At 40.5% G+C, this 14,547-nt stretch overlaps 1 protein-coding gene across 1 annotated transcript in view; it reads right to left on the reverse strand.

Annotated features, from left to right (window-relative positions):
- Window positions 1–1,945: 1,945 nt before the first annotated feature.
- Window positions 1,946–14,547, reverse strand: part of C15 (homeobox protein C15) — a 38,482-nt gene continuing 25,880 nt past the window's right edge. Inside the window, exon 3 of the mRNA XM_043417154.1 lies at window positions 1,946–2,871. Coding sequence (XP_043273089.1) covers window positions 2,640–2,871 — 232 coding nt within the window. The 3' untranslated portion in view covers window positions 1,946–2,639. The remainder of the gene's footprint in view (window positions 2,872–14,547) is intronic.

A 14,547-nucleotide genomic window follows, 5' to 3' on the forward strand; every position in this document is an offset into this window, starting at 1 on the left:
ACGAGGGTTTATTGAGGCTGGTAATCGCGCGTCGATGAATTTCGATGTTCCATCTTGATCGTCTTTTATCTTATAATTTCTCCACGATTTTCGCGACTTTCAAAGCGTCAGGAATCTCGCTGCGGGGCACTCGTAATTGTCCCACGATGACTCGTGAACACTTTTTCTTTCTTGAAATACGAAGTACGTTGAGGAAATTGATGTCGAAAAAAAGTAAAAAAAAAAAAAATTTTTTTTTTTCAAAAATAAGAAATAAGAAAAATAAGAATAAGAAAGAATCTTCAAATTTCGATTAATTATCGTTGAAAAAGAAGTTCGAGGGGGAATCTCATAACGCTTATTATCGCGAATCGAAAACCGGTTATCGTATCGTTCGTCTCCCGCAGATTATTTTCTAAATGGCTGAATAAGAGACGCGAAAAATCTGGAGTAAGCTGACCGAAGTCGTTACCGCAACGATTTTTTCCAACGCTTCTGAGGCTACGCGGCGCTATAATGACAACACCTGAGAAAGGAGAGACACAAATAGAGGAGGATTCTAGGCAAGTTGATCGGGTGTTTTTTTCAACTAAAAAACCGAATGACCCTGTAAGGGGACCGCGTGTCCTGCGCGAGGTTCCTTGGCGCCAGTGTTTCCAGATTACAGGCTTAAGTTCGAACGGCCATGTGGAACCGACAAATTTTCAATGTGGCAGGTTTTTTTCCATCGATTTGAAACGTTATTTATTGTGCGACCTTTTATTCTTCGGGTTCCATGATCTCTCGATCTCTTCCGGTTGATAATTCATTGAGTAAAGGAAAACTTTAGCCGCATCAATCAAACGAATGTAATTATTATATTTCGAAGTAAATTCGATCGCCATAAATCGTGTTTCCGGCATAGTGAAGCATTGGAAATCCATTTTAATCGAAATTCCAATGATAAATCGAATTCCCGTTTAAAATCGAAAGTTCGATAGAGAATTTGATACGAATAAAATTTTTTATGCCCGAGAAGAAATAAATGGTGAAGTGATAAAAGTGATAAATTTTTGGGCAACAACGCGGGCTTCGAATTTGTCCCTATTTTTGGGCTCCTTGCGTCTCGCAGGTCTATACTTTTTCACGGGGTTAATTTGTCTCCAAATAATTGGTCGCAGGACCAAAAACGAGGAAGGGAGAAAGAGAGAGTGAGAAAGAGGGAGAGATGCAAGGGCGTCTCTTCTCTCTGCAATTATCGGCAGTAAACGCGCGGCCACATCCGGCAAAAGGATGATTCTCTTCACCGAGGTAGCAAATGTATTTATATATAAGAGCCCGTGCTCACGAGAAGTCCGTCTACGCACTCTAGCAATCGTTACGAAGAAATAAAACAATTATGGGGCAAGATTCGAACAAAAAGCCCGCCGGATGTTGTTACCGGATGATTCGAGAAATAAGAGCGAGAGAGAGAGAGAGAGAAAAAGAGATTGAGGGACACGGATCATTTTAACTTCTTTATAATACCCACCGACACGATAAACGAGGATTGAAACATCGAAAAAAAATTTCAGCCGTTCCAGCCATCAATATTTCTTTAATTAAATACCAAGATTCTCACTCGCAGAACGACTCAATGAGCTGGCGAGTCAAAAATCCTAGTGTCAAGAGACCTGGAAAACAGTGGATCTAAAAAGCTCGCTGCTCTCCTTGAAAAAAAAAAAAAAAAAAATTGGATTCACAGACTCCAAGAATTTTAAACGTTAATTCCTTTACAATATTCCTTCCACACCAGCATTGACTTCAATTATCTCGATATTATAGCATCTTGAAAAACTGAATTCAAACAACACAGAAAATGATTTCGTTCGTTGCCTGTTTCAGAAAGATGTAAATTTTTATATTTGTCGTTTGGGTACTACTTTATATGTGAGAAATAATAATATTTTTTTACCATCAGAACGTGATTATACGGTCGTTTATAATTTTTATGTTTCCTGAATATTTATAATATATACAACATTACACTTATAGGTACGTAACATCACATAGCTCGTTATACATTAATCTCTATATATAATATATATATATATATATATTTATTTATTTATTTATTTATTTATTCATTTATTTATATTTATGTATAATTGTATATAGTATTAAACGTATATGCACGTGTGTCGTTTTTTTAATCATCATTTCCGACGAATGATATCAATCGATAGAATAATTATTCATAATTTCGTTATGATTATGCTATGTGCTTTTTAGAAGCATCAAATAACGTAGTTCGTATATTTACAAAAGAGACTATTTGAATCGCTTTCGAAAGTCGCATTCGCACGTGAGTTTCGAGCATTTTTCGATGATTTCGCAGTATTTTGGATGAATCTGAGGAAAAATTGGGGGGACGAAACGAAGTAAATTTGTTTTGTTTTCTTTCACACTCATACGCACACGATTATCGTACAATAGAAGAATCTTTACGCTTTATTTTATTTACAGAGATATGCAATGCATCTCGAGGGAATATTGAATTTGAAAAAGTCGGTGTTTCGAAAAAAAAAAAGAAAAAAAAAACAATTCATTCGGACTATTTTCCTTTCTCTTTTTTTCTTCAATGAAATTTCCTCGATAGGTGAGGAATGAAATATCGTTTTTTCTCGAAACGTTTATCCTCCTCAACAAATGGGCTCAGCCAGAGGCTGCGGTGGTCCGTAGGGCGAGGCCCACTGGGCCACCGTGTGAGCCAGGGGCGGTGGGCCTTGTTGACCCTCCAAATTAGCCACCGAACCTGCCGATGGGTGGCTCGCACTCGGATAACCAACTTTTCCGAGCGCTTCCGCTTGCAGCGAAAGCATCAAACGATTCGCCGCTTGTCTCTCAGATTCTCTCTCCTCCGCTGTCTGTCGCCTGGAACATTATTCAAAGAAAACACTTAAAACTCGTGAAAATTCGTCACCACTGACACACATTTTATTGTTTATTCCAAATTAACGATCTCCGAAATTTTCTATTTTTTTTTTTAGTTTATTCCTACGCTGTATGCATCAAGAGCATTTTAAAAAACCGTTCAAAAATCTTTCTTCAATATTTCAATCAAAACTTTTATGAAAAAAAAAAAAAACTTATAGAAAGACTTTCAACTTAGAGGTAGTCAATAAATGATGTTCAAGTGTTTAGTCGAAGGCATTTTACAGTAATTGATGTCATATTCAAACGATATATTAATTAATTTAAACTTTAAGGAAAATCATGCGTTACTTGTGATCCAAAAAAGCAACTGAACTCTTTGCTCTTTTCATGATCAAAGAAACGAATAAAATTTATTCTCCCAATTATTAAAATAACGGGTAACTTATTTGGTGAGATTGATAAATTTTTAATACAATGATACTTTTGTAGTTAAACCATCAAGCAAAATGTGACAACAGCCATTTTTTATTTATATACGTATGCATATCCATATTTAAAAGCAGCTGTCTCATGGTGTTGTCAAACCTTTCACTGTTTGCGTCGTTATTTGTTTGCTCGTTAACCTAAAACAAGTGTTTTTCTTTTTCCATTTCCAAGTGATTTTCACCTGTAACAAGGCTTTCTCAAGACATCGTTGGTATCTAAAAACATTCTATTTTCTTATTTTCATTTTTGGCTCTCAAAAGTTGGGAGGATCTGTTTCATTAAGTCCAAATCGTCGCACAGGAAGTGTGCCTGCCTTAAGAGCCTATGTATAAGCCTCCGAAAAATGTAATTTTCGTTAATTTTTCTTTTCGACAACCAGACGGTAGATCCTATAATAATTCCGGGAATAGATGGACGTTGTATATTTCTAGCATATTTCCAAATTTCATCTCTCAAAGTTGGGATTTTCGATTTTCATTGGATTCGCGTGAACTTCCTTAATATTCATAAATTGAGATGAATGATTATTGCAAAAATTATTTATATCAAAATGCAACGAAACTAGCGTGAAAAAAAAGTCGAGTCATGAAATCCAGGAGAAAGTTCTCATCGATGACCCATATGACGATGACCAGTGACAAAAAAAGTTGCTAAATTTTTCGTCAATCCACTTTCCTCGATTGTAATTTTCTGTATGAATAAATAACGATGGAATACCGAGTAGGATGAAGTTTAAATTGATCCCACTGGCGATATGTAATTGTAATTGAAACTCGATGCCGGAGCTTATTTGTCCCTTCTTTTCTTTCCCTCTGACACGACGACTCGATCTACGACGTTTCGTCGTTCCACGCACGAAATTTGTGTCACTCTACATCGTACGCATGATAAACGATTCGAGATATACATAGATAGTTTCGTGCGGTGTACAGGTGTCAGAGGCTCGAGAATAAGGGAAGAAAGATAGGAATTTACAGACACGAAATTAGGGGAGGCCTTGAAGAGCTCTTGGGACGAGAGCGTCTGTCGTTGTTGGGGAGGAAAACAGAGGACAAACGAAATAAAGTTAATTCGATTGAAGGGGCGGATAGAAAAGGGACCAGGGACGAAGTGAGCCTCGCGAGGCTGAGGATACTTGGCAGGGGGTGACGTCTGTTCTTCATCCTCCAAATGTGTAAGTGTGGATTCTGTGGCATGCTCGTTCTCCATTATCGAGAACTCGGAGAGTGCCTTCCTCAAGAGAAGGGTAGAAACGTCTCTATATCCCTTCCCTTCGCTTCCCAGTCTCCTTCCAAAATATTCCAAAAAAAAACCAGCAGATGAAAGCTACCTTTTAAATATTTCTGAGACAGCAAATGCTGTTAGTACTTTCCAAAAATCTGCTAAAAACGTTCATCGCAGAGACTGGAGCGATCAAACATCCCCGTAGTCCAAAAACTCTTCAGCCCCGCCATCGGGACTGCATATCTAAAAAAACTTCCATCGATTTCATAATAAAAAACCAGTGTGTCCTCCCGCATCCAGGAAATCAAACGACCTGCGGAAGCAGATGTTTACTCGTCCATATTTTTGTGAATTGATCGCCGTCTTTTTTCACTTTGCAAATGGACCGCTATCAATGTACGACATCAGCGTCGCCAGGAGATTGAGGGGGAAGTATATGCTCAAAAGAAAACGGACGGAGCGTGCGTCTGCGTATTTTCCTATACACATAACTTTTCGATACCGGCGAGCATGGGAAAAAAAGGTAATGAGACGTATGCACCTGCGCCGATGCGAAAGATGTAACGCGCCCGCGCAGGGTACGCTCGAGGCGTGGCGAGATGGACCGAGCGTAAGGGAGAAAGGTGGAAAGCGAATCACGACGCGTTGAAGTTTATCTCTCGTTTCTCGCCTCGGTGCAAGAAACCGCGGCGTATCCACCACCATCGCCGGAGAGCGGGCCTGCGCGTCGAGCGAGCCGAGATCGAGGGAGAGAGGAAAAGGGAGGCGAAGTGAGCTTCGCAACGCTCTTTACAGGCTTTCGTCTGACTCCGAAAGTCGATGCGAAGGAAACGAACATTTTGCGCGATTTAATCGAGGATTCTCCACCGATTTCGGGCCGAAGGAGGGGACATTCGAAACGAAGTGGCCGAGAGGTGCATCGGGGCTGATCCTACCGAATATTTCTGCAAGGCTAAACCTCGCGGTGCAAGATCCACTTGACTCTCGATCTCTCGCTCCATTAGAGATAATATTATTCGCTGAGAGTTCCAATTAAAATGTTGCTGCGCATGGACCGATTATCCGGAGCCGGTGCTCGAAGCATTGTTGTTATTTCAGGTTGATTTTCACGCGTGGCGAAAGGCCTCCGAGGATTTTAATTACCTCGATTTCGATAAGAGATATTTAGTGCGGTGGAAATTGTTCGGAGCATTCGTTCCGATTGGTAGCTCCGCTTCTGTTGCGCGGAGAGACGCGCGTTAACGATGATAAAAGTGATTTTCATTTTTTTTCGATTAAATTTTTCGCAACACGAACGCCTACTTTGGGAAAGAAAAAACGGACTCTTTGCAGCTCTCTTGACATCGACCTTTCCAGTCTTACGGCCAGAGGAACTTATCGCCGGGAATATACACACGACGAAAAGAATAATAACAGGCAAGAGAGAAGGACACAAAAAAAGGGAAACGGGAGCAAGAGAAATTTGACGAAACTGTGAAATCCGAGAAACGAAGATACGCGAGAGTAGTGAGAATTGACTACGCACACACTCAACACATGTTCGCTAAATGTATGCGTGTGTGTTCGCCCGTAATGTTACTTCTCAGTCGTTCAATCTCGTTTCCGTATTTGCCCTCGTATCTTTGGAGCCCCGCGCGAAAGGTCTCTCCGTCCAATTTCGACGTTTTCCAAGACCGATCATTAGGCCAAACTGGTTCTTCTTCGAGAGTCGCTCCCTCAGCCCTTCTATACCTCCATTCGTATCTGCGTATTTATAAATACGAGCGAGATAGCGGAGAGGATCACGAAAAGACCGGTGGCGTTCTCAGCGTCCTGTCTCTTCTCGAATTACCGATCCGAATTTTTATGTGCGTGTTCCGGGCGTTGGAAATCGCGGTGCACTTTTTATGGTATTACCAGGCGCCATCTCGATCTCCCTATATTTTTATTCCCCGTAGAGAGGTTAGGACCTTAAGGCTGCAAAATTTGTCACGTCGCCCGTTTCCTCGATGACAGCAAAATCATTTTCATTTTTCCCATCGGGATCGTTCGAAGGGAACGAAAAGCTCTCATTCGACAAAACGAATTTCTCTGGTAGAAACTTATTGCAAAACGCGTTTCGTTAGAACCGGAAAAATCCGCAGTGGAAAAGAAATGAACAAGTTTTTCGAGGAAAAAAGTGATTTGGTCGAAGGTTGCTTCGTCCTGGGTCGGTGCGCGGGTGAATGAGAGTCTGGACTTCCTGTAATTTCACACGGAGCCTGGACCATCAAGTTTTTTTGCTCGCTCTTCTCCGACCTCTTAATATATCGTTGTTTTTTTCTTCTCTCTCTCTCTCTCTCTCTCTTTCTCTGATGCTCATTAAGAGTCGGATTTACGAAAAAAAGGAGGCTATCTCGTAAAAACGTAATAGATTCGTCGGCTCGATCTCTCCCACTGTCTCGGGTACACGCGCACGCCGCAATAATGATAGATATCTCGAGTAATATAATAAGAAGCGTCTCTAATTCCGAGAGGAGATTTTATAAGCGCGCGGGAGCACAAATAGGTTACGTGCGTGTGCGCGGCGACGAGGAGCTCTTGGCCGCGTTTCAGTTCCCAATGCGGTCCATTGACCATAAGTTTCTAAGAATCGTATTAGAAACCTCGTTAGACACCAATGAATTAGACGCTCTCGTGTCTAACATCGCGGTCGGAGTGAGCCCCTCCGAGTGTGGGAGTATTTGTACACTTTTAAAACAGAAGCTACTGGACCGCAGCTACTTTTTTTCTCCACGTGCGAAGGGACTGGCTAGATTTTAGAGACACGGCGGTGTTCCCGGAGCTGGTTCCCAAAACATTATTTTCTGATGAGTTACAAACGTCATTGAGGACGACAAACTTATTTTCGCGTAATGTTGTGAGATGGTAGCGTTACCTGGAACACTATCGGGCCGTTTGATGAATTTATAATATATTCGTCGCTCCAAATCTCCCCTCCGAAAATGTAAAACCTTATGCGTCGATTCGAAACACCATTGAAACCCGAGTTGTCCAGCATCCAGGACTGGCCATCCGAGATTTCTTTGGAATGATTTTTTGTGCCGAAATATTTGATCTTCGGAAGGACATCGCGGGCTCGCGGCGTGACGAGTCTAAATCTACAATAATGATTTTATTTTACGAACCCACATCGAAGATGCTCCAAATCCACCCAATCATTGGTCCCTTGAATCTTTGAACAATAACTTTCGGACGATGATAATAATCCTCGTATCGCTGACGTTTGGGTGTAACGATTTCGTTACTCGTAATAAGTCGTTACTCGTAAACGTAAGCGACACGAGAATTATGATCATCGTCTAAAAAAGATTCGAGCAACACGATGTATATTAGGGAAATAAAATTATAATTGTAGCGGCTGTTCTTACGGGAGTTATTATTACAAAATTTATTACTACGAAAGTTATTTTTTTTAAGTTATTTTTGACAAGTTATTTAGACATAGAACCGGCTTCCGGACCGAGTCAAAAAGTCCGAGAGCGTCATTAAAATAGGACATAAAAATAAGTTAAACAATGATATATCCGAATACCATTAAATTCGTATTGATGAGCCTGTGTCAGCAAAAGAAAGGGTGACTGATCCATTGAATTTATAAAATCATGATAATGCAGTAATTTCTATAAAATATAAGCCTCGAATGTACGTCGATTGTAAACTCGAAATCTATATTTTTAGCAATAAATGATTAGCTAAGCAATAAATTGGAGATACATCTCAAATAAACTACCGATTGTTTATAACGTAGAGGCTCGCCAACGAATGTATTTTGAATTTGAAATTCGCCGCTAACCGCAGTCAGTTCCGAGGAAAATGATAAAATTTTTATTGAAATAAATGCTTGACAAAAGCTGTCCCAAGTGCCCAGCATCCAAGTCCCAATTTCAGTGAACACGCCGCCGAAATCCTAACGGCGAAACTGCTACGCCAGTGGGCGACGGTGACAGAAGTTGCTCTCTGCGCCTCTGCGAGTAATTAACGCGGTTAGTAATTAATAATTGAGGGTGCTGTGCCGATTAAATTTTGCAGCCCCGCAACGAGCTCGAGCCGCCGCACGGTAAACGCCAAAGTCCTCGTGGCTTTCTCCCCCTTCGCCCCCACTCCTCTCTTCGCCAACGTTTGCCGAGTCCTCTCACACTCCGACGTGTAAAATGTCCATCTATCCTTTTATTCGACGTCACCGTCTCCTTCCAACCTCCTCTCCTCTTCGCTGTAATCATCGACCTATCGCTCTGGCCTCTGCCTGTCTCTCTCTCTCTCTCTCTCTCCATTCGCGTTCTCCAGCGTCGAATCTACACGTATAATATCAAAAGGACTTATTTCTATATATAGCTAAAGTCTTTTTGATATTATACACCTGCGATTTCGTCCAATTCCAGGAGCGACAGAGCTCGCCGCAATTACTGGGCTGGATGGCGAAACGGACGAGGGCACGCAAAATTAGAGAGAGAAATACGTGCACGGTTCACAAGCGTGCGTATATGGCCTTTCAGGTAAACCGCATTTGCTAATGATGGATCGAACCCGGGAGCTCTTTATGTGTGGGATCGCCCACAGAAAAAAGTTGCAAGGATGATTTTCATTCACTCTTCTCTCATTTTCGAATCTTCGGATGTGCGTTTGCCTGATAAAATATCGTCTCGAATAAACGAGACGTCGATTCATCGGGCTACTTCTAATGTTTCATCAGTGAGAATGTTTATGTTGGAAGTCGAAAGTTGTCTATTCGTTTCTAATTATCGACGTGGACAGAAAAATCTGATGCAGTCCAAGTGACAAGGGAGAAACAAAATCGATCGAATCTGCTTTCCATTCTCACCGGAAATCGCCCCCAAATATACTGGATCAATGTGATTCTAGTGAAAACTGAATCACATTCTTCGAAAGTTTCATTCGAAAAAGGATATGCGGTCTAATTTTATCGGTGATTCGATTTTCCGTCGTTTTCTCTGAAGTTATATTTAACACGATTATGGGATATTTGTGTCCTTCCGAATGACAAAACTATGTGGCGATCGTAATAGGAATTATGGAATAAGGCTCGCATTCTCAACTTCGATGTGGTATAATCAACCGATAAAACGAGTTTTCTAGTTTTCGTGGGGAACGGGGAACGTGAATTTGGTAACATGCGGAAATTAAAAGGGAAACACGAGGATGGACAAAAGTTTCATAATCGAGTTACGGACGAGTATAGTTCGATCAAATTGTCGAATGCGTGTATATAGCTATTGAAAAAATGGAGAGGAAGGAAGAAGAGACATCCGGATAATGCAGATAATCGAATGGTCGCAGAAGCATTTCGATGCTTCTCGTCGCTCGATCTCCTCTCGGAATAAATTTTTCATCGAGCAATTATCGAATCGTGGTTCGGACATTCTCCGCTCTCGAAATAAGCCTAGAGTGAAACTTCCCAAGTAATTTCAGTCATGAAACTATGTCGAGTGTCACTTCAATTTCGGACATATCCGGGCAGTGGACAATCTCTTATTTGTAATGTCAATCTATCCAATATTTATACCGTGATTCACAACGAACGAGACTAACGTTCGGATCATCATTATTCGATAAGTGTTTTAATCTCTAATACGACATCGAGTGAAAAAACGAACATATTCGATTACGAGTTATTCGAGGATTTTCATTTGTTTCAGCAATTAGTGCTACTTGTGGAAAATTCGTTGGAAAAAACGATTTGAAAACATGTGAACTTTGTGGAAAAGATTTGTGAGGATGAGCATTTGTCAAAGGGATGAAATCGTGTGAATTTTTCACTAATTCATGTAAAAAATAAACGTAGCTGATCAAATTAAATCAAGCTTTTTTTACTTTAACTAGTTTTCCATTACTTTTTCTTCATTTTTTTATAACTGAAAAAAATGGCTGAATAAATATGCACGGAGAGAAAAAATAGTAAGAATTATTATGTCGTCATACGGTTCTATATCGCCCATTTTGGAAGTTTTTACTAAAAACATTGTAATTTCAAAGTCAATTCCGAATAAAAACTTTTAAATTGCACAGTTCACCGAGGAAACATTGTCAAATTTATGTTGACTCGATGATGAAATTTAAAGTAGAATTATTAATGCTCTTTTACCACGGTTAGTATCGTTTTCACAATCGAAATTTTTACAGTTAAACATAGTAAAATTTGAGGAGCTCGAACACAAGCATCGATGATCCGGCAAAGTGTTTAGAAATTTACTATAGCAGTACACAGCACATAAAAAAATGACTATGTGTGTTCGTAAGAATTAAGGAAGATCGTGCGTTGTGACTCAAAAAAGCAACTAAACTTTTTTGCTCTTTTCATGATCAAAGAAACGATTAAAATTTATTCTCGCAATTATTCAAATTATGTGTAGCTTATTTGTTGAGGTTGATAAATTTCTAATACAATGATAGCGGTTAAAATACTTTCGTAGCTAAATCGTCAAGCAAAATGTGACAATAGTTATTTTCTATTTATAAACCAGCCGGCCCATGCTGTTGTCAAACCTTCCACTGTTTGTGTCGTTATTGCTCGTTAACCTCAAACAAGTGTATTTCTTTTTCCATTTCCAAGTGATTTTCACCGGTAACAAGGCTTTCTCAACACATCATTGATATCTAAAAACATTATATTTTTTTATTCTCGTATTCGGCTCTGAAGTTGGGATATTTTATTAAATCCAAATCGTCGCACAGGAAGTGTGCCTGCCTTAAGAGCCTGTGTATAAGGCTTCAAAAAATGTGATGATTTTCGTTAATTTCTTTCTCGACAACTAGACAGTAGATCCTATAATAATTCCGGTAATAGATGCGCACTGTATATTTCTAGCATGCTACCAAATTTCAACTCTTGGAGTTGGAATTATCGATTTCCTTTGGATTCGCGTGAACTTCCTTAATAAATATTACGATATAGAGCCCTACTCCTATGGCACCATAGTAGTTTTTACGAGAATCTTTTCTCCGTGTGAGATCGTGCATAAATGTAATGTACAAACGAAACCGTATATTTCTCAAGTTGATCGAGACCCTTGAAAAATGTTACAAATTATAATGAATTCCGGCGAATTAAGGTACTTTTTAAATGAAATTCAAGAAATTTCATTATCTTCTTCCATCTTTTGTTTCTCCCCAACACGCAAAGTATCTTCGAAGGTACCCGAATCTTTTCTCGCTGTCTTGCATTCCCGTTTACCCTCGTTTTTCTTTATTTTCGGGTGTACAAAAGTGTGCGTTTCTCGAGAAGCGTTGATGCAACGGAGCGGCACGAGGCTTTTGCTGCTCGAATCGTGTTCCGGAGCGAGTTTACGAGGGTGCTGGTACACAGGGGGTTGATGAATGTTTAACGAAGCGAGTAGAAACACCAACGCGAAGTGAAGCGGCAAGGAGGGCAGGGGACCGGGATCTTTCTGGCTTTCGCGCTGTATATATATACATCGCCGGGGATCGAGGATAAAAAGGGCGTAAGTAGAGTGATTTTAGGGGGAGAAAAACGATGAAGTTTGAGGCACTTTGTACCCGAGGATTCGACGCAGAGCTGCCCTTTCCCAGTCTCCCTTTTCCCATATTCACGTCCCAAAATCGATGGCGATTCAAATGGCGAACTCCTCGGATGTTTTTGACAGTTTAAAAGCCAAAGAGCGAGACCACGTCCGTTTTCGACTGCTCTCTCAATGCTTCAAAAGTTACGAGTCAAAGCATCGAGGCATGAAACGCTCCGCGGTATCGAGTAAAACAGGCCACGATTTCGCCCTTTGGTACCCTCAATGCCAATACCAACCTCCGAAGGAAAACGACAAAAGCGCCAACGACGGAACCGCGAGGGAGAAACGATGCCGCTGGGAGGGGCAGAGACTACATTATGTAAAGGACAGGGCTAAGCTGTTAGGTATGTGAATTATTGAAGACGAGTTATCTCGTCCGTGTCTATGCCTATACCGGTCATCTCGTTATTTTACACGTTCTCTCTCTCCCCCCCCCCCCCCTCCCTCCCGCCCCTTTCTCGTGTTCTGCCTCTCCGTGTCTCTTTCCGTATAAACAATGGGGTGGACAGAAAAGTACGTAAAACGTTACACAAAACTTCGTTTCTTCTGGGTTAGTGTTAATTGCAACGATGATTACTATTCCTTCTGATAACGACGAAATACCTTTTTTAGACAGCCAGTTGACAAATTAGCAGATGGAAATTTCCTACACAAATGAAGGATCGATCGTGCACTAATTTGGTATCGAAATTGTCATTCGAAAATTGCCAAGTTATCGTCGGTTTTTTTCCATTGGGAAACGCGATGATTGATTGGCTAATTTTGTCATGAGGAAAATTCGATCGCAGTGTAGTGTAGAGTGTAGTGAATATCGGTTCGGTGCTGTTCACTTTGGACGAATATTTATTGACCCGTTGAATTCATTTCAGCGGTATAAATTCAACGCGAGATTATTCCTTCCTCGTAAAGAAATATTTTAATCGCTCGTGATATAAAACGTGTTTTTGGTATGTTAATGAAGATCGAGCGTGTCTACACGGCGAGCGCTCGGCCGTTTTTCTCGAGATTTGTAAGTGTGTGGGTAAGCATAATGACGCGATGTCTGGATGAGAGGTTTCAAAGGACTTGAGGCGAGCAGTAAAAACAGAGTTGATAAAAAAGAATTTTTGAGAAAAAGCGACTGCTTTTGTCTTCTGTTCTGAAGCGTCAATGCTCGCGGTTTGACGACACTTTGTCAGGTAGTTTTAGCCTCTTTTTGTGATGACTCATCACCAGCCGCGACCTAGCTCTTGCACCAACCGCGTCTGGCCTTCTCGTCAACACTCTCTGATCGTTCGGATGTTAGACGGTGGCTCCAGTTTCACCACGCATTAGCGACAGACCTGCGCGCGGCTCTCGCAGGTATTTCACTCTCAAATAATGTTTTTCTAGTCAACCCGGCCAAGTATCGTTCGGACAAAAAATCAAGCACGTTTTTCCCTCATCCCCGGACTCCCGATCACCGCTATCAGCTCTTAATGCCTTGAAACATTTCTTCAAACAGTCTACTATCGCCGGCAGCAATTACTCGGCAGAGTGTCGTCCTTGCTGCTTAAAATATCGCTCGGAAGATTGGACCACACGTCTCTAACGAGATTCCACTCAAAATTTGGGCATTTGGAATGCCTTTTGGGGGCCTTTGGGACACAACTTATTGGTTAAGGTAGATGGGTGAATATTCGCTAGACAAGATTACGCGATGACATTTTCTGTAGGCAAAAATGTACTGGACAGGTTTGCCAAATTTGGACGCCAGTTGCCATGCAGTTCAGCAGCAAATGAATTATTGAATATCGAATTTTCTCTGACACTCATCAATCCGGCACATGAAAAGTCGTACACGCATGAAAAATTGTTGAATTTTTTCATTTTATATCCAAGATTTTGCAAAAATATATCGATCCGTCGCGTTCGGCAACGCTGCATTCAAGACACGTTTACATGTGACGTCAGTTCGACCTTTCGGTCATATTTCGTCGTTCGTTTGCTTCGCCACGTTTTTTTGTCAGTTTTTACAAAACGAGCATTTTTATTCCGGTAAATTTTTTAATCGTTTTCATTTTCCTCTACTATTTCCTCTACATTGTCCACTACAATACTACTTTGGACAGTAAATTCACTTCGTAACCTATAAAATTTGTAAACAAAACTGACAGCGTGTCAAAATGAACTCTTCAAACGTTTTTTTTAATAATAAAAATTTCTCAAATAATAAAACTATTATTCTACAGTAAGTTTCCTCTTTTGAAATTCTCGAAAAATATAGAGAAAAAAAGATCACGTAGACGTCACGAATCTATCTTAACAGAAGCAAATATTTCTTCAGTTACGAATAAATTTCGATTGCCTGCAAAAACCGTTGCTCAGATGCCTCCACTTTATTCTCTCCATTTACAATTATCTTTCAAAACGATTTTAGTCTAAT

Source organism: Venturia canescens, chromosome 4 (assembly GCF_019457755.1).
Source record: "Venturia canescens isolate UGA chromosome 4, ASM1945775v1, whole genome shotgun sequence".
Classification (NCBI taxonomy): Eukaryota; Metazoa; Arthropoda; class Insecta; order Hymenoptera; family Ichneumonidae; genus Venturia; species Venturia canescens.